Genomic DNA, 20,544 nt, shown 5'->3' with positions numbered 1-20,544 from the left:
CAAATAAAGCTTCATTTTTAGAATAATGGCTTTAATGTGTTTTAAGACTTTTCAAGGACCCACTAATCTTATTAATGTGTTCACGTTTTTAAATATAAATATTTTTAATATTGACACGTTTTTAAGACTTTTGGAAATTGGATTTTAGACATTTTAATGCCAAATAAAGCTTCATTTTTAGAATAATGGATTCAATGCGTTTCAAGACTTTTCAAGGATCTGCGGGAAACCCTGTTGCATATAACATTGAATAATGTATTATTCAGTATTCTTCTGAGGCAAAAAGGTAAACAATTAAGTGTAACCTGAGCTGGACTGCGTTGGGTCACCGGTATCTTCTCAATCGCATCTAACTTTAGCCGCTCCCCAACCAGTTTCGCTTGGCCGATGCGAAAATGTCACGATCGAATAAAAATTCAACTTCATAAGTGGGATATATAGATTGCGGTGTCCCTAAGAAAATTTAAAATGAAATGTTTTCTCTATTAAGTATGTGAAAAAATGCCCACATGAGTTCAAAGAGCGTTTTTTTTCTCTTTTTTTTCACTGCGCCGTTTTTATTTTACTTTTACCATCGGTGTTTGGGCCACGGAGCTCATTAGACTGGAGGTAGGAGAGAGATTCCACGCACGTGCTCGTTGTTTTATTTCATTCTAGGATGAAAATGGTGAAAGTAGGAAAAGGCCTGTTTCAAAAACAGTCCAAGATGAAAAAAGATGAGTTTATTCAGGCGAATCCAAGAGAGACATACACGTGAATACGCTATACAAGTAGCTTGACCGAGGTTGAAAGGATGATTTCAGCCAGAAGATGGCGTCAGCTAGTAGAATATTTGACAGACACCACCTTGAACTCAAGTTGAATAGATTATGTAGTTGTAGTCCACCACGGCAATAAGGTGTTTTTGTTCTATTTGGTTTCAATATGTTATCCTTAAAATGGGCAAAACCTTTTTTAGCACTAAACAATTCTAAAACTGAATTCTGGACGTAAAATAAACTGTGTATACTGGATTTTTTCTTAAATGTATGATTCAGAAATGTACGATGTATATTTGTATTTCAGTTGTTAATGTTTGTTAAACCTTTTAAATGATTTATTATTGGTTGTTTATTTTTGTTATTGATGTTATTATTCTTATCATCTTTATAATAGTTTTCAAATATTTTAAACAGACAGAGTATACTGCAAAAAAAAAACATTTCCACTAGAAATTGTTTTTTATTTTACTATGTTTTTTAACTTTTTTTGTAGTAAATTAAAAGGAAAAAAATAAATAAATCTTAACACAGAGCAAAATGATGGCAGATTATTCTGTTATTTTCACTATTATGAATATATACATAAAATTGTCACATTTTTTTCTATTTTTTGTTTTGATTTGACACTGCTAATTCCAAATAAAAAATATATTACATGAGCTTCACCTAGGGGCAAATGATATATTTGGCTTCCATTTTGCTGCTACAGCTACTCGAAAAATCGAAAACCCAGTGGAAGGTTGGGCAAAAATATAAAAGGAAAATGGTGCTTTATGTTCACCTGGAGTCTTTGTAGTTTATAGTCTTGCCTGTTTCTGGGTGCACTCCACAATACAGTGACATCTAGTGGTCAAAAATTTATTATGTGAAATTACTGATAACTGTATGTAGGCTGAGTGTCTCTCCGGTTGAAAACATTTCATTTTACTTAAAGTGATACAACATGTAAAATTCAATTCCGAAATCTTTTTAATTAAAATATTTTCCTAAAGACTTTTTTATTTTAAAAGGCCGTTTTTATCAATTCAATGCTCATTTTAAGGCCATTTTTATGAGTTGAATTTCTTTTAGTCCGTTTTTATTAACTGAATATTCCTCTTTTAATATCAAATTATGGCACGCTTGGGCTTCCATTATAACATACTCTCACGGTAATACACCCGAGCCTCCACAGACGCCGCCGCTATGCCGCAAGTGAAGGAGGAGCGAGAGCGGTACTAGGAATCAAATGGACTAAACCCTTTCAAGGCAGTGGAGTACTGTCTTTCCGACGCTGCGGTGTTCACATTTTTGTTTTTATTTTTTTATATTTTAGCTAGTGCTTTTCGTTATATTTTGGCCCATCCTGTCCTTCATTAAGGAAATAGTTTTAAAAATGTTATCATTTATTGCCAGTATACTAATCTATATGATCTATCTAATGATTATTGTTGTCTATGTATACGTCTTATTCATTTTTTGGGTACGAATTTGAGTTTGGGGATATTTTTAAGCAGTTTTAGGGGTCGCTTATATGCCATGTAGGTTTATGCAAGTTGGTTGGATCCCTTAACCACTAGGGTGGAAAGGGCACCATTTCCTGTGGTGTGTCTTGGGCAAGAACAGCCTGGTGGTGCCCATCCATCTCCAGGCCAACATATGTTTCCATCTTGTTTTGACCCGGGGACCTTTTGCGTGTTAAGCAAATGTGTTAACCACTAAAGTTGTTTTGCTTTGCTGATCTTTTTGTTTTTTAAAGATTAATACATTCTACCATCTCTTCTTTAAACATCACAATACTTATATTCTATAGCTTTGAGGTGAGGAAATGTTATGTTGATTTGGGTCGCAGCTTGTCATTAGGCTGGAATGTTGGGTCCTGAAGTCAGACCAGTTGAGAACCACTGATCTAAGCGATGAAATGGTGACCCCAACAAAAGGAGCGCTTCATTTCCATCAGGTTGCAAGATCAGAAGGATTCATGTGACCTGGCAACCAGCGACTACTTCCTGGTTACCTGCAGGCCACCTGAGACGCTTCATATCAGCGTCCATTATGAGAGCAAACACCCGACGCTTGAATATTTTACCTCTGTCCCAGATCAAGTCACAAATTGACCTCAATTATTCATCCTTATAGTTTAGTATGAATTAGTCTGCGTCCTTTTAGAGAGGGACACTTTCACGGACGCAGGTATGAGCTATTTACATTATTGTTTGATTTTATGTGCGGTTTTAAAAGTGATTGAAAATAAAAACCTCGTTGCTGTGGTTTCTATTAGAGCAGAGGTAGGAAGACCCTTTGATTCGCGAACAACACTGGGTTAAAAAAATGTAGCCATGGAGACAGTTTTAGAGACAGATCCAATTTTTCACATTTATGAATGTATATATATGCACACATTGACATTTTGTATTTATTTATTTATTAACAGATTGGTTTCATCAAATTAGTTTGCAAACGCTAACAAGTAATGCATTATAGTATATTACTGGAATGTCCCTGTTTTAGGCGCTTAATTTATATTTTTATTTCTGTAGTTTTACTGTGCTTGTATTTTTGTAGTATTTCTGTAGTAGTATTTCTTTTGTATTTCGGTAGAAGTATTTTTGTAGGATATAGGTATAATCAAACTCACCTCCACACACAGCTTGGGCTCTGGTACCAGTTCACTCGAGGGGTTGGACTATATTCCAGACTGTGGTTGCCAGCAGTGAGAGGCACAGAGTGGGTGTGGGGATATTAGTTGCCCCACGTCTTATCGCCTATACATTGGGGTTCACAGAGGGTGGTCCCCTTAGACCTTCAGGTGGGAGGACAGGTCGAAGCTGTTGGCAGACTGGTGTTGTGCTATGGAGGGGAACCGGAGAGTATTTTCCAACTAAAGGGGAATCACACTTCTCAGCCTCCCTGGTAAGGTCTATTCTGGGTAGTGGAGAGGAGGGTCCGTCTGTGATTCAGGTAGGGCAGTTTGTTTTTTGTCCAGGTCGTGGAACAGTGGACCAGCGGACCAGCTCTACACCCTCTGCAGGATATCTGAATGTGCATGATAGATTCTCCAATTCAGTCGACAATTATTTTGTGGACCTGGAGAAGGCATTCAACTGTGTTCTTCGGGGAACCCTGTAGGGTGCTTTGGGTAGTATGGGTACCGGACAGTCTTGTCAAGGCTGTTGGATCCCTGTTTGACTAGTGCCAGAGTTTGGTCTGAATTGCCGGCAGTATTCGTTTCCAGTTGGAGTTGGACTCCGCCAAGGCTTCCCTTTGTCACCGATTCTGTTCATGGCTTTTTTAGACAGTATTTGTATGGGCAGCTGTGGCGTTGAAAGGGTCTGGGTTGGGGACCTCAGCATTGCATTTCTACTTTTTGCATATGATGTGGTTCTGTTGGCTTCTTGAATCCGCGTTTTTCAGCTCACACTGGAGCAATTTACTGGCAAGTGTAAAGTAGTCAGGAATCAGTACCTTTAAGACCATGGTTCTCAGGCGGACCCTGTACCGGTCCGTCGTGGTGAAGAAGGAGCTGAGCAGTCAGACAAAGCTCTCGATTTACCACTGACTCTCGTTCCTACGCTCAACGATCGTCACAAACTGTGGGTCGTGACTGAGAGAACAAATGTTGGGTAGAAGCGTCTGAAGTTAGTTTCCTCTGCAGGGTGGCTGGCCTTTCCTTTAGAGATAGAGTAAGGAGCTCAGTCATCCGGGAGAGACTCAGTGTAGTGCCGCTGCTCCTCTACATTGGTAGGAGCCAGCCAAGGAAGGCTCAGGCATCTAATGAGGATGCCTCCTGCCGCCTCTCTTGGGAAGTATTCCGGGCATGTCTCATCAGCAGGGAGCCCCAGAAAGACTTAGAACACACTGGAGAGACTATGTCTCAAAGCTGGCCTGGGAACGTTGTGGGATTTTGTCAGATGAGCTGGACCAAGTAGCAGGGGATAGGGAGGTGTGGGCTGATGCTGCTTCCCCCACCACCTGACCTCAGATAAGCAGTACATAATGGATGCATGTATGTATTTTTGTGGCATTTCTGTAGTAGTATTGTTCTATAATAGTATTAATGTAGTTGTACTTTTTGAACATTTCTGTAGTTAATTCTCTTTGCAGAATAAAAGGAGAATTCCACAGGTCCCTGTTTCTTAGCACTAAATTTGATAATTATTCTTTTAATAATTTTGTAGAATTTTTGTTGTTTTTCAGTGGTAGTATTTTTGTTGTAAACGCACAACGGCATACTGGGGGCAAACCTGGCACCAAAAATTACAGTATCGTTTTTATAAATAGTACTTTATTCACTATTGTATAGTCTCATTTAACTCGCCTGTTACCTGCAGGCCGTACTTTACCCACCCCTGTACTAAATGATCAAGAAAGCCCGACTTAGATTAATGATGTTGTGGTGGGCTGGCTGGCAGTTTTCTTGACTGATAAACTAAACCCGACATTGTTCTGGAATCGTTTCAAGGGAGGCGATCGTCTCCCGGCGTTGATGGATAACTCCAGATGAGGCCGGATAATCGGCAATTATTTAAATGCAGGACACCACCTGTTCTTTGAAGGACAGCATAAAAGATATTTGTTGGATTGTGGCAGTACATGCATGTCATAACTGCATTACTCACTTCAGAGCGTCCCGTCGTCCGTAAACGCTTCGTTGATAACTGTTCACATCAAGCAGTCAGGGTCGTCCAGTAGGAAAATCCTTCTTTTTTTCTTCTTCCTCATCCTTCTTTTCGTTTTACAAAGACAAAAATACTATAGAAATATTACAAAAATACTACAGTGATATTATTCTACAACAATATTATTGTAGAAATGCAACATATTGCAGTAATATTACAAAACACAATGGAAATACTACAGAAATGCAAACATCCTACTACAGAAGTACAACAGAAACATTATTCCACATACATACTACAACAATACTGCAATAATACAACTACAACAATAATACAAAAATGCTACAGATATACTACTATTGAAATCCAAAAATCCCATTACAGAAATACTACAGAAATACTACTACAGTAACAGTATAATACAAATCTACTATGACAGAAATACTACAAAAATGCAACTACAGTAGGACTACAAAAAACTGAAATACTACTACAGTAATACAAATATGTTACTACTAAGTATGACAAAAATGCAACTTAAATAATACTACAAAAATGCTATACAAATACTACTATGGAAATACAAAAATCTAATTGCAGAATTACTACAATTCTACTACTATACAAATACTACAAAAATACGACTACATTAAAACCATCATATAAAAATACTACTGGAGAAATGCCACAAAAATACTACTACTGTAACAGTATAATACAAAAACACAACTACAGTTGTAATACAATAATGTTTTTGATACTACTACAGTAATACAAACATTTTACTACAGAAATTCGACAACAATGCTACTTAAATAATACAACAACAATGCTATAGAAATACTTCTATGGAAATACAAAAATCTTATTACAGAAATACAACAACAAAACTACTATAGAAATACTTCAAAAATACGGCTAGCTTAAAACTATCATATAAAATACTAAACAAAAATAATGCAGGAGAAATGCTACAATAATACTAAAGAAATACTGCAAAATACTATTATGGAAATACTACAAAAAGCCTACTACTGAAAATGGTACAAAAATCTGACTACCGAAATACTTCAAAAACACTACAAAATTATTACAAAACAAAACAGCAAATTTAGTGCGTAAAAGTGAGGACCTAATATAGTAGTTTTCTTTCATGCTGCAAAGCAAAATTACTAGAGAAATACAAAAAAAATACTACTACAGTAATACTATAATACAAAAATATAACTACAGAAATGCTACAAAAAGACTACAGAAATAAGACAAAAAATCCTGCCACAGAAAATACAAAAATCCTACTACAGAAAGATTACAAAAAATAACTACAGTAATACTACAAAAATGCAAAGGATATACAAAAATCCTACTACGGGAATACTACAGAAATCCTACTGCTGTACAGAAATACTACAAAAATCTGACGACAGAAATACTACAAAACTAAATATCAAATCTTTCCAGACATTTCCCATTGTGGAATAGCACTATACTACATTGTCGGTTCTCGATAAATCAAATAGTTTGAGGACGCTTGGAGAATCTTTGACCCTTCAGGCTTGCCGTCATTCGTCACGGCAAGAGTGTGATTCATGCTGGTGCTTTTTACGCGGCTGCTGATAAATTCTCGCCGTTGTTGTTGTCAAAGGCGATGTTCGCCGGTTTCACGTTAAGAGATATTTTGATGGAGTGGTGTCCAAAGTGAGAGCATCCATGCACTGCTAAAAACACAAGAAATCCCTTGCAGCAGTTGCTAAATTTTTTTTGTATTAAAGCTTATTTTTCATATTTTGCTATGAATTTAAACTTAATATTTTATTCATTATTACGACTATTCACTACAGAACCATCTGTCATCTGTGATTCACCTGTGCCCGCTCGTTTGGCGCCAACCTCTGCGGGTTCTGATTGGCTCCTTGTCACTATTTGAACCCAGTCCTGTCAGTCCCCTGTTGTCAGTCCATCTGTGAACCTCAGTGTATACTAGGCAAGCCTTTTTCCACCCTGACTCCCACCCGTCCTGTTTTTGCTCCCGTCTGTCTCCGGCTACGACTTCTTTAGATCCTGACCACGTCCGCTCACCTTCATTATTTGGTCGCCGTTGTTCTTCAGTGCAATGTGTCATCCCACTCTTCAGAGATGAGCCATACCCCTGTGTCGACGGGCAGACACATGTGATGATACTAACACTAGATCCAAAATCACTTGGGAAAAAGACTTACAGTGGAACCTCGGTTCTCGACCATAATCCGTTCCAGAACCCTGTTCGAAAACTGATTTGTTCGATCACCGGAATCATTTTTCCTATTAAAAATAATGTAAATCGTTTTAATCCGTTCCAACACCCTGAATGTTTACCTTGAATGTTTAACGTAAACTAATCGTACGAAAGATTCCGCTAACATGAACGTGTAAAAATAAAAAAATCAGGTCGTTTACAAGTCATTTAGCACCCGGGTCTCCACAACAAGTGGTGAGCGGTTCATTGGAAAGGGGGCTCCGTTCCATCACCCTGAAAGTTGGGCTCAGTTCCAACACCCTGAATGTTTACCTTAAATGTTCAACGTAAACTAAAGCTAACCCAGGCTAATCGTACGTTCGCGTTATCGTAATCTTCCGTACAAAAGATTACGCTAACATGAACGTGTAAAAATAAAAAAAAAGGATAAAGAAAATAATTATGAATAGGATTTCTTACCTTTGTGGTGGTCAGCAGAAGGCGCAGGCAAGATCAGACACTCGCACTCCTCCTTCATATTTTGCTATTATTTCTTTCTTAAATGCAATAGTTGTACGCACTACTTTTCTTTTTTCACCTGTAGCAACTTTGCTGCTTGCACTGACTTTCTTCAGAGGCATAATTAGGGGCTAAAACACTTCGTACATCTATATTAAAAGTGAAAGCTAAACGAAGCACGTCCGCACGCAATAACTACACCCGTACGCCGCTCAGCATCGCACCCTAGCGTACGCACTCACGCATTACCGGCGTTCGAACTCCGATTTTTTTCACCGAACAGCGAAGCAAGAATTTTTCAAAATTTTGGGTCGGACTCCGATTTGTTCGAACTGAGAGCCGTTCGAAAAGCGAGGTTCCACTGTATTTAAAATAAAGCAATTCGTTTATTTTTGTTCCTCGTCTGAAACCTAAAATTTTTTTATTCTGTATCAAAATTTCCAGTGGTAGCAGCAGCACTGAATTAGTAGACAGGCAACCTTTTGGGTTGGCGCAGGCAGTGAAAGTTTTCCATTCATTCCTGCCGCCGCACGTCAAGCTAATGCTTTCCAATCCAATTCATCTTGAGGGGATTTTGCTACCCAGGGCAAGCCAGGAACGCTAAACCCGCCTCAGTCACTTGTTTGTTGTTCCCGGTAGCCTTCGTTGTTCGCTTTCTCATCATTTAGCTATGCTTTTCCTTTTAACGTGATTGTTTTCGACGCCAATGAGTCGGAAGGAAGTGACTTTTGGCATGTGAGTACAGTGACGTGCTAGCACTGCAGATTAGCCTAATTAGCTTTGTCAATAAAGCCTATGAGAAATGTCTTCTCGGAATAAATGTACTGTACTGCTTTTTTACTATGCCGTCATTTAAGATAATCAAAGTAGAGGGTTTTTTTAGAATAAGAAGGTTTGTGTGGGAATAAATATACTGTACTGCTTTTGGCCTTTTTCTTTTCCATGCTAACCTATAAAATCATGAAATAAATTTAAAAAAGGGACAAATAATACTATATAATTATGACAAAAACTCAGTTTTTTTTTATAGATAAAAATTGTGTTAAGTTTTTTTTTTTTAGATTTCCTAAGGTCGTTTAAATACAACAAAATGCTCATGAATTAGCTAGCATTGGAATTTGGAGCTAAAACCCCTACGTCAAATGCTAAAATTAAATATTTACATATGCTAAATAATAATGACAATAATGTCACATTATTTGGTCATGAAGGCGAAAGGACGGTCCGATGTCTCTCCGCGTGTTCTTTTTCGTGACCAGACCGAATATTCGGACTTTGAGGAATAGAGCTGGGGAGAAGCAACACAGTTGAGGACATTTATTACAAAGTTTCAAAACAAAAATAAAACGGAGTACTCTGGGCTGGTCTGATCAGGAGACATTTCTCACAGTCAAAAGGGCAACGAAAACTGTTGAGCACAGTTTTTATAGGAAAGGGGTGTGGATTTTGGGACATAAAATGGGACATAAAATTTCAACAGGAGAAAGGAACTCACATCTTATTTAAGAGCCCTTTGTTAAAACTGGTCACAGCTGTATTTTAAAGGTTGTATGATAAAGGCGCAAGACCATAGCTGAGAAAGTACTGATATGAAAGGATAAGGCAAGTAAATACTTCATTCAAATATGTAGATGAACATAAGTGCTTATATAACAACAAAAATGAATAATGTGATTATCAAAGTAATGCTTTGATGGTCAAATAATAAACTTTATACAGATGGAAAACTCGTGTTATGATGACAACATCCTCAGTGACCTGTTTTAATAATCTAACAGTAACTAAATGACTCATAGTTTTTGTTTTTTCTTAATAAATCTGTGTTGATGTTTGAGATTTTCTTCTCCAAAAGAGCTCATTGGACACTTTGCGAAGACCATTCGTGAAGTAGCTAGCGCTGGAGGTAATTAGAAATAAAACTGCAACTATTCTAGAACTTTCTTCCTTTTGTGTGCGTTTTAAACTCAAATGCTGATTTGTATCTCATTATTGCCAGTTTCAAGTTTGTTGTACTCATTTGTGCTGTGCCGTTGTCATTTTACTCTGGTCACTAAGTTGAGCTAGCATGCTAACGAGGTGAACTTTGTGTTTCTAGCGTTATATGACTTGTTCTTCTTTTTACTTACTGTAGTGACATTAGAATAAGGTTCTGTCAAAGAATTGTTGCTTATTTGATTGCCGGGTAGTGAATCTAGTTATTTGCAAGCTGGACACCTTTTATGAACTGTCTTTTGAAGTATTAAGGGAACACTGGATATTTATCTTTTATTGAGACTAAATTAGACTTTAAAATCCCTTCCTTTATCCCCATCCAAGAACCCAAAACACCTGATACACTGACACAAACATAATGGTTAAATTCAATAAAACAATATTAATTGAAATAAAATATGAGTATGGCAAGGCACAGACCAACCATGTGAGGACGGTGACCTGAGGGAGGTTAATCCACAGTGATAGGGATGACAGCAGATGGCTTCATGATTTTCAGCCATTGAACCACACCCCTACCTGTGTGTTAACCTTAAATGATGAAACACTTAGATATCAAAATATTGTCACGGTTGCCATGGCGCCCAATTGGCCCCGCCTGTGTGGCGCCAGCTGCAGCTTGTTGACAGATTTGCTCCCTGTCAGTATTTAAACTCTGTCCTGTCAGTCCCCTTTTGTTGGTCCGTCTGCCAATCTCTGTTTTTACACTGCAAGCCCTTTTTCGCCTGTCCTGTTTTTTGCTCCTGTTTGTCTCTCGCTACAATCTGTTTTGATCTTGACCATGTCTGTTCTCCCGTCCCGAATAACGATCCGTTTTTGTTCTTGACCATGTCTCCTCTCCTCTCCTGGCTTTCGACTTGTTTCCGATCCCGAACACATTTTTGCTATTCTATCCCGGCTACTGACCCATTTTTTCCGTTCCCGACACTGCCACCGCTCGCCCACTACCGCGTTCAGAGCGACCTGCTCCCCGCGACCAGCGATCACCGGATCGTGTGTGCAACTCTTTCCCTTCTTCCCAATAAAACTGAGAAACGTTACGTGAGTGGGTCCTGTCTCTGTTCTGGTCCTGACAAATATAAATAACAAAAACTGCAGAACAAAACATAAAAATGTCCACCGACAGACCATTCTATAGGTTAGGACCAAAGTGGCTAAATGCTGCTTCACCATGAGGGTTGGGTTGCGAAAAATGTCCCTGCTTATCGTCCTCCTCTCATCGGCCACCTCTCAATATTAATAATTGATATCGGCCCTAAAAAACGGTTGATCCCGTTGCCAACACTCAAACAGAACCTACAAACCTGAAGAAGACTTACATTTTATCTCAATGTTCCTTCAATATGGATAATAAAAACATCACTGACTTTAGTCATTTATTTTTGTCCCCCAGGCGTTCACTGTATGGAGTATATCCCTACAAATCCAGCATGATTGGCCTGGAGAACCTAGGAGATCCATCCGACAGTTGGGACATCGTGGAGACCATCGGAAAAGGAACGTATGGCAAAGTCTATCGGGTGACCAGTAAAAAAGACGGAAGTCAGGCAGCGGTCAAAGTGCTTGATCCTGTCAATGTAAGTTGCGCCGTCATTTTTAAGCGAATAAAACTGCTTCATTTTGGACTTCTATTGTTTAGGTTTTTGTTTGATTTTATCTATTGCTAGAACAATTCAAATACTGTAGACTCCCGGGATATGACATTAATCTGTTATTCGGTGGGGAATGCAACCTAATGTTGCCGTATAGCGGAGTATAGACCACTATACGCTGGATAATAACATTTAAAAAAAAAAAAATAGCAAAGAATAAGTAATACTAGTTTTTAATATGAGTGCATCTAATACATAACATTTAAATGAATATACTTGTAAAACAAAAATTAGGTGTTATTTTCTTCTGGTGTGTGTAATTTGAGCTGGTACAGTAGAGTAGCAGGTGGATGCATGGGGCGGGTCAGCAATAGAAAAAGAAGTAAGAATCTAAGTTTAAAAACTTCTTAGAATGAGGATTTCTATTCCTTTAAACAAATGTCCTTGCCTTTATCACCTTATTTTCAATAATAGTCCCAATAGTCAATTGGCTACGGCCATGCAACTCTGCGAGGACAGCAATTTGTGTGCCTTATTTGTTTTTCCTAATACTAAACGTTGTTTCCAAAAACAAACAAACACAGTACAAAAAAAGTTACTGACTTGCAAAGTCTTTACTAAAAGCACATGAGATCCTCAACTCCATGAAGAGCAAAGCATTGTGGGGCGGAGTTCAGCAAATTTTCACCATGCCATGATGAAACCCAATAGCAAATAGGGTTTAAAAACATCTTATTCCACGCACAGTGGTACCTCTACTTACGAGTTTTATTCGTTGTGGGAGTAGCTTCGTAACCTGAAAACTTTGTAAGTAGAGATGCATTTTGAATGTAAATGCGCTTATCTGTTCCAAGCCCCCCAAAAGTACAGTACGATATTATTTTCAAGAAATCGTAAACAAATACATGTTAAAATTAGATTACTGCACAATAAACATAAAACGAAAGGCACAAAATGTAATCAAACAAAGAATAAAGGAAATAATAAAACTATTCCTTTACCTTTTTGCTTCACGTTTCTTGAAATACTATGTCTGCTTTTGCCAGTTTTTGACAATCCGTCAGAAAGACATTACTATAGCTTGTCAACATTTTTTCCTAGTGTTGCCTTTCCGCAAATCTAGAGACTTTGCTTTAATTTGGGCTGATTGAATGATAGCTGCTTCCACCTCCCAGCTATGTTGCCGGAAACCATCTACCTCGTCGTCTCTGAACTGTAACGGTGACACGAAGAGCATGCTGGGAGCATTCATGAGCACTGGGTTGCCAGGCAGCTTTTAAGTGATAGCCAGTTTGTTTACATTCAGAAAACTCTGGGGGCGGCTAATAGCAGCGTGTAATGTACTGTATTTTTGACTCCGTATCCTGAAACGCCTTTGCAACTACTGTAACTTCCGGACTATAGAGCGCACCTGATTATAAGCCGCACCCACCACTTTTTAAGAGGAAAACCGATTTTGTACTTACACAAGCCACACCTGTATATAGGCCGCATGCGCCCACATTAAAACATGTAACACAATCACTAAATTAGACCCAAACCCGGCTTTGAGTCCCGCGATTGTAACTGAATATAAAGTACACAGTACAAAAACCACAGCCGGCAAAATGAACAGAAAATGATACCGGTACTTAAGGTTTGATGCAGACCTGCAGAGTCCGGGTACCCGTTAAAACTAATTCAAGGAAAAAAAGTCTATAGTTCCAAAGGTAAGGGTGGGAAAAATATATATCCACTATTGTCCGCCGCGACAACAGGTCTCACTCACCTTTACCCCACTTCCCGTCAGCCCGCGTTTGCTCCGCCCTTCATTTTTAATTCGCAAAACATATCAGAATAAGTGTGTCAAATAAATACATTACAAAAATGTAAAGGTGCAAATACATATTATACATCGGTTACACATATTTACAAAGAAAGACGGTTCACCGAGAGTGTTTTCAAAGCTTTAATTATAATATTATAACTTTCATCCCAAACTGTGCCTGTGAAGGGTAGCAAAACGCTACTAGGAACATGCTCGCAACACAGTATACGGGTCTGTTAAAGAAAACCTACTGTACTTGTAGAAACCACGGTGAACCGTCCTCATCTTCCTCCTTATAACTGATGTCATCGAAGTCGTCTTCCCCAATATGGGAAAGAGACTTTGTCATATAAATGTCGTCCCACGCTCCCTTATTCAAAAACACGCTAGCAACTCGCTCGCAAAGTGAAGTTTACGTACAGTCGCTCTGTTTCCTTCTTTATTGGACTGCTCGTTTGCCTTTAGCTTGAAACCTACGTCACGGGCCTTTCTTTTTGCAATTTGCATGATAAAGATATGTCTGCGCTAATTTAATTTGTGCACAAGCTAAGAAGTTGCAGTCTTCCTCGGCGCATATATTCCACCGGTCTAAATCTTACCTTTTGTTCTCGAGCGCCGCAGGCGGCTGTTAGAAAAATTACATGAATTGGCCGCATCACTGAATAAGCCGCAGGGTTGAACGTTTGGGACAAAAGTAGCGGCTTATAGTCCGGAATTTACGGTAGAGGCAATATTTTCGTACATAGAGACATTTGTGAGTAGAGTCAATGCTGTCGTTAGGTGAAAATCCTATGAGGTGGGGATGTCGTATCCCGGGGGTCTACTGTACAGCAGAACCTTGTTTGAATATTCTTGAACCTAAAAATGTGCCTAACTGCCTAACTCAGCATACAAACCACACCAACAGAGTAAGTTGACTGAACTGAATGTTGTAAATGTATTGTTGTGTTGCCCAAAACTGGTCCCTGTAGTTTTTCCCCTCTTTTTTATGAATGTGCTGATTTTTTTGTGTGATACGGACTTCTTATTAGTGTGACGGCCATTTCGTGTCTCATCCCAATGCCTGGCAGTATCACCCAAAGAGAAATCTTTACTTTCATGGAAACGTCTCCTTAGAAGTAGTTGAGATCACCATGTGTAGTACATACTGTATATCCTTGTTTTTCGGTCATTTCCCTTCAAAGGTGATGACGCATGACAATACTAAAAAGAAATACTCTTCCTCTACCCTATTACATAGCTGAAGGTCTTTTGAAATTTACTGCGCTGTCTGTCTCTACTTTTTAGTCTTTTCTGTCTTTGTTCATCGTCATCTTTCAAATAAAAAATATTTTAGATTTCCCACTCTGTATGAGGTCATTGAACACATAAGAAATACGATTCTCGTCTTTTAATATAAGAATGGATGGATACTGTTATATAAGTCAAGTCATGTTTATTTGTGACGCCCTTAATCTTAAGGAGTCTCAAAGGGCTTCACAGACCACAGATTATTGCAAACTACAGACTATTATTACACTATCCCCTGATCTAAAACCTACATGAGGGAAAGGAAAAACTCAAACCTCAACATGAGGAAAATAAAGAAACCTTGAGAACCTGCGGATCTCTAGACAATACATATTTGGAGAGTATTAGTACTTAAAGTATATAAATGCTTAATTTATATATAAAAAAACATTGTACAACCTATTTAAATAAAGTTTTTTTAATTTGCTTTGCTTTTTTAAGGTATTTTCCCTGTCGTATAAGAAACGAAAACATAAAATAGTAAAAATGTTAAAAATGATCAGCAAAATCATCCTTTTTTGCTTATCAATTGATTATAAATTACTTTAAATAAATTACATTGAAAAACTGTCATGACCGGAATGGAGACAGGACCCACTTGCGTTGCAGTTCTCACAAGTTTTATTGGAAGAAAGAGAAAGGGTTGCGCCCACATTCCGGGGATTGCTGGACGCGGGAAGCAGGTCCGAACGCGGAAGTGGATCTTCCGTGGCAGGCGATGGTGGTGTCGGGGATGGAAAAACGGGTCAGTAGCCGGGACAGGAGAGCAAAAATGTGGTCGGGGTTGGAAGCAAGTCGTAAGCCAGAATAGGAGAGAAGACGTCGTCGGGGACAAAAAGCGAGTCGAAGTCGGGGAACAGACGGGAGCAAAAAACGGGACGGGTAGGAGTCAGGGTCGAAAAAGGCTTGCCTAGTATTAACTGAGGTTCGCAGACAGACTGACAAAAGGGGACGGACAGGACTGGGTACAAATATTCATCGGGAGCCCAATCAGACCCCACGGCATTTGACGCCAAAGGAGCGGGCACAGCTGAGTCACACATAAACATATGTATTTTTAAAAAAAGAAGATAAAAAACATGATTTGATATCTAATTGTAATTAAAAAAAGAGGTGTAGCGTTTTTGATTTTTATAAAAAATACAGATAATTGCGCGTCAAAGCGAATATTACTTGAAGTCATCTTAGTTTTACTGGTCATTTTGGTTTTTCAATGTGAATGTATTCTACTCCCTATGGTTTAAACTGCAGAATCCTTCATCAATACATTTGAGAAGTAGATGTTTTCTTGATTTGGGTCGCGCTCTATTATTATGGTGAAACGGGGTTCCTGAACTCAGACCATTTAAGAACCACTGATTTAACGCATCCTGACGAACATTTTCTTCTTTCGAAGTATCTCGTGTTGGATATAAATACAACAAAAACTCTGCCATCCTTTGTAGAACTGTATTTTGTATTCTACACACAAATGGCGATTTTAATGGCATAATGTCAGTTTCAATAGTTAATATTTAAAATGATAATCATGCAACTACTACTATTGAATTACGTCTACCACAAATTGTACTACTAATACTATTGGTAACTCTATACATACATACACTGGAGATACAAATTAGAGAACAATTGACAAACAATTGAATCTTCACTGCTCAAGAGTTTAAGGATATTTTGTCATGTTTATACTGTCACGACCACAACGGAATCAGGACCCAGATGCGTAACGTTAACCACAAGTTTATTGAGAGAAAGGGCAGCGCCCGTGATCCGGTGCTCGCTGGACGCTCAAAGAAGGAAGTGGATCTTCTGGAGCGGGAGATGGTAGTGCAGAAGACAGTAAAAACAGGTCGATAGCCGGGACGGGAGAGCAAAAACGTGGTCCGGATCAAAAACGGGTCGTAAGCCAGGACGGGAGAGCAAACGTGGTCGGGGTCAAAAAACAGGTCGTAGCCGGAGACAAAAGAGGAAATCGGGAATGAACGGGTGGAAAAACGGGTGCAAAAAGCGGGACCGACGGGAGTCAGTCAAAGTGCTTGCCTTGTAGAAACAGAGGTTTACTGACGGACTGACAACAGCAGATTGAAAGGACTGGGCTTAAAAAGGACAGGGAACCAATCAAATAGCCCGCAGCGGTTGGCGCCAAACGAGCAGGCACAGGGGATACTAATCAGTCATCATGACACATACCCTGTTACTTTAACTCCTTTCACTCTAAATGGATACGGTATTTCAACAAAAAAACAGTATTTTGCCAAAAATGCACCGATCAAAATTAGAGAACACTTTCAGGTGCCTCCCACTTAATGCACATGCTGCTAACTTACTTGATTTACTGTCAACTCCTGTTTAACGGGCCTTCTAACTGCCAGTTTCACTGACTTTGTAAGATAGCGAGCCATTCTAAAGTGACTGAACGCTTCTAGCAGCAAACAAAATGGATGGCCCTATCAGCCTTAGCAAGAAAAGATGATCGTTCCAAATATGTGTTTTCAAGAATTTTCAATCTTTACAAAACTACAAACTCGTTTAAGCCTCCCAAGAAGGCTTGTCCTCCATGGGAGACAAATGCAGGAAAGGACAGGTCACTGCGGAGGATGTTAATGGGTAATCGTTAAGTTTGGAAACTAGATTTTGGTGGTGGAATACTACTAAAACTGCTCCTGTTACATTTCCTACCTCTATTATTATCTGTTACTGCCTTCACGATTACTGATGTGACTCAGCTGTGCCCGCTCATTTGGCACCAACCGCCACGGGTTCCGATTGGCTCCCTGTCACTATTTAATAATAATAATAATAATAATAATAATTTCCTTTGTATTGTCATTCTTTGTAACAATGTACTCAGAACGAAATGTCGATACACCTGACCCGTTGTAGCGAGTCGATGCAGCCGCAGCTAGAGGGCGCCGCCATTATACCAATTAGGTATGTCTCGGTCGAGGCGCGAACCAGCGACCTCCCAGTCTCAAAGCGGGCACACTACCATCTAGGCTACTGAGCTGGTAGTCTTGTCTGTCCCCTGTTGTCAGTCCGTCTGCAAACCTCAGTGTATATTAGGCATGCCTTTTTCGACCCCGACTCCCACCTGTCCCGTTTTCATTCCCGTCTGTCTCCGGTTACGACCTGTTTTGATCCTGACCCCGTCTGCTCTCCTGTCCCAACTTACGACCTTTTTTGTCCCCGACTACGTCTACTCTCCCGTCCTGGCTTACGTCTCGTTTCCGACCCCGACCACGCCTTGCTCTCCCAGTCCCGGCTACCGAACAGTTTTTCCGTCCCTGACACCGCCATCGCTCGCTACGGAAGATCCACTTCCGTGTTCGGATCACAATCCGAGTACAGTGCTTCCCGCGTCCAGCAAACACCGGATCATGGGCGCAGCCCCTCCTCTTTCCTTCAATAAAACTTGTAGTAAACGCTACACAATTGGGTCCTGTTTGCGTTCTGGTCCTGACAACTGCTTTGAATTGCACTGCAACTTGTACCAATACAACAACAGTTTTTGTTTTACTTGGAATATTTATAAAGAACCTCTCATATGTTATACTCATTTGTGATTTTTGTCATGTTTATGCACCATAATTTTGAAGTGAAAAGCAAGATTTTACATTGTGTAAGACCCCAACTCAATGAAATAATCAATTCCGGGGGGTTAAACTACAGGATGTGGACGAAGAAATCGAGGCCGAATACAACATCTTCAGGTCGCTCTCCAACCACCCCAATGTGGTCAAATTTTACGGCATGTTCTACAAATCGGACAGTGTAGCGGGTGGTCAACTATGGCTGGTGCTGGAGGTGAGCATTGTACCTATTTTGTCAACGTCTATTTTTATTTTAACACCAGATTGAAAAGCCCGAAGGTCGTATATGGCCCCGGGTTGTAGTTTCCCCGCCCCTAAGTTACACTCTCATGTATGAGAATGGAGAGCAACTCTTTTCACTGCAAGTTGATCTCCTCCACAGCTTTGCAATGGTGGTTCTGTGACGGAACTCATCAAAGGGTTGCTGATGCGAGGGCAACGTCTGCAGGAACCCGTCATCGCGTACATTTTATACAGCGCCCTCCTGGTAAGATCCACATTGGCCTCTCTCCTAATATCTATCTACCTACCCACCTACCCACCTACCTACCTACATACCCAACTACCTACCCACCCTCCATATGAAACGGGACACAAGAAAGCGGCCATGTCACTCTTCTGTTCAACAGCAGGTCCCGACAGCTTTCACTGGTTTACCCCTGCCGCATCATACGGGTGCCCTGCCCGTCCCTCAGAACGCGTCCAAACATCCCACTATCCTTTTACAACACCTCTCCACTCATTCCTGTCACCAACAAGAGCTCTAGCTTCCACTAGTTTTAGACCTCTATCCTGCAGTGCACTCATAACACCATCCATTTACGTCAATCGCGGCCTTCCTCTTGGTCTCCTTCCATTTACTCCTGCTCTATAGATCCTCTTCAACATTCGCTCCTCATCCATCCTCTCCATGTGTCCAAACCAACCGAGTACTCTCTTATCCACACAATTGCACAGTTCCACTACTACTCCAGTTTGTCTCTCACAATTTCATTTCTCAATCCATCCAATCTTGTCACTCCTAAAATACTCCTCAAACACTTAATCTCAAAAACATTTACTTTCCTTCTCAAATCTGCGTTCAGGCTCGAAGTCTCTGCATAACCCTAATAATGATAATAATTCTTGTTGTCTCCTCTCTCAAAGGGTCTCCAGCATCTGCACAACAACCGGATTATCCATCGGGACGTCAAAGGCAATAACATACTCCTGACGACAGATGGAGGAGTCAAACTGGTGGACTTCGGTATTGAGATTCTCAATTATCTATTTTTGGGGGCTCAAAGTCTCAGTGCATTTTATGTAGTGACCCCCTAATGGTGTAAAAATACTTCATTCATTTAAACAAAACGCTATTGATTCATATAAAAAGCAAAACACACGCAAACACCTGATGATATTTTACATAACTTGAAACCCTGTGAAATGTTTGTGTCAGGACAGGAAACAGGACCCCCTCGCGTAACGTTACTCACAGTTTTTGGGGGGAGAAGGGACAGGAGTGCACACACGATCCGGAGATCGCTGGTCGCGGGGAGTAGGTTGCTCAGACGCGGAAGTGGGACTTCCATGGCGAGCGATGGCGGTGTCGGGAACGGAAAAAAAGACGAAAACCAGGAGAGGAGAGTAGACGTGGTCGAGACCAAAAACGGATCGTTATTCGGGGCGGGAGAACAGACGTGGTCGAGATTAAAACAGGTCGTAGTTCGGGACGGGAGCGCAGACGTGGTCGAGATCAAACAGATCGTAGCGGGAGAAAAACAAGAGCAAAAACACAGGACAGGCGAATAAGGGCCTGCCGTGTAAAAACGGAGAATCGCAGACGGACCGACAAAAGGGGACTGACTGGACAGAGTTTAAATACTGACAGGGAGCCATTCTGTCAACAAGTTCCAGCTGGCGCCACCTGGACGGGGCCAATCTGGCGCCATTGCAACCGTGACACACGGGCGGGTCCAATTGGGCGCCATGGCAACCATGACAGTTTGCCCATCATCTTACTACTACGAAATGACCGTTTTGCGAAACTAGCTTGTCCTGCTTGTGCGTACCTTTACCTTTCTCAGCTGAGCCCTGCAGCGCATCCGGTGGTTTTTTAACCTCTGTTTCCCTCTCTTGCCAGTCACGTTAGCCATTTGGCTGCAGGTTATTGCTCGCTGCCAGACACTATTGTTATTGTT

The 20,544-nt window shown here is 40.2% G+C and overlaps 1 protein-coding gene and 1 long non-coding RNA gene across 5 annotated transcripts in view; one reads left to right on the top strand and one right to left on the bottom strand.

The window, feature by feature from the left end:
- Positions 1-20,544, top strand: part of myo3b (myosin IIIB) — a 171,700-nt gene that overhangs the window by 5,151 nt on the left and 146,005 nt on the right. For 2 of the 4 annotated variants that reach the window (XM_088352866.1, XM_088352869.1), the window contains 5 exons: positions 11,479-11,662; positions 14,372-14,392; positions 18,444-18,578; positions 18,747-18,851; positions 19,511-19,610. In XM_088352866.1, the coding sequence (XP_088208992.1) occupies positions 11,479-11,662; positions 14,372-14,392; positions 18,444-18,578; positions 18,747-18,851; positions 19,511-19,610 (545 nt within the window). Of the gene's footprint in view, positions 1-8,618; positions 8,829-11,478; positions 11,663-14,371; positions 14,393-18,443; positions 18,579-18,746; positions 18,852-19,510; positions 19,611-20,544 lie in introns of those variants that run through there. The other 2 variants (XM_088352867.1, XM_088352868.1) reach the window with 2 other exon arrangements.
- The window catches only part of LOC148352761 (uncharacterized), a 40,531-nt gene continuing 25,081 nt past the window's right edge, over positions 5,095-20,544 (bottom strand). The window contains exons 2-4 of the long non-coding RNA XR_015852685.1: positions 7,439-7,508; positions 5,360-5,466; positions 5,095-5,288 (exon numbers count right to left, since the gene is read on the bottom strand). This is a non-coding gene — a long non-coding RNA (uncharacterized LOC148352761). The remainder of the gene's footprint in view (positions 5,289-5,359; positions 5,467-7,438; positions 7,509-20,544) is intronic.

Source organism: Urocampus carinirostris, chromosome 14, assembly GCF_059441175.1.
Source record: "Urocampus carinirostris isolate Australia breed hairy pipefish chromosome 14, RoL_Ucar_1.0, whole genome shotgun sequence".
NCBI lineage: Eukaryota > Metazoa > Chordata > Actinopteri > Syngnathiformes > Syngnathidae > Urocampus > Urocampus carinirostris.
This window is presented reverse-complemented; position numbering and strand designations above follow the sequence as displayed.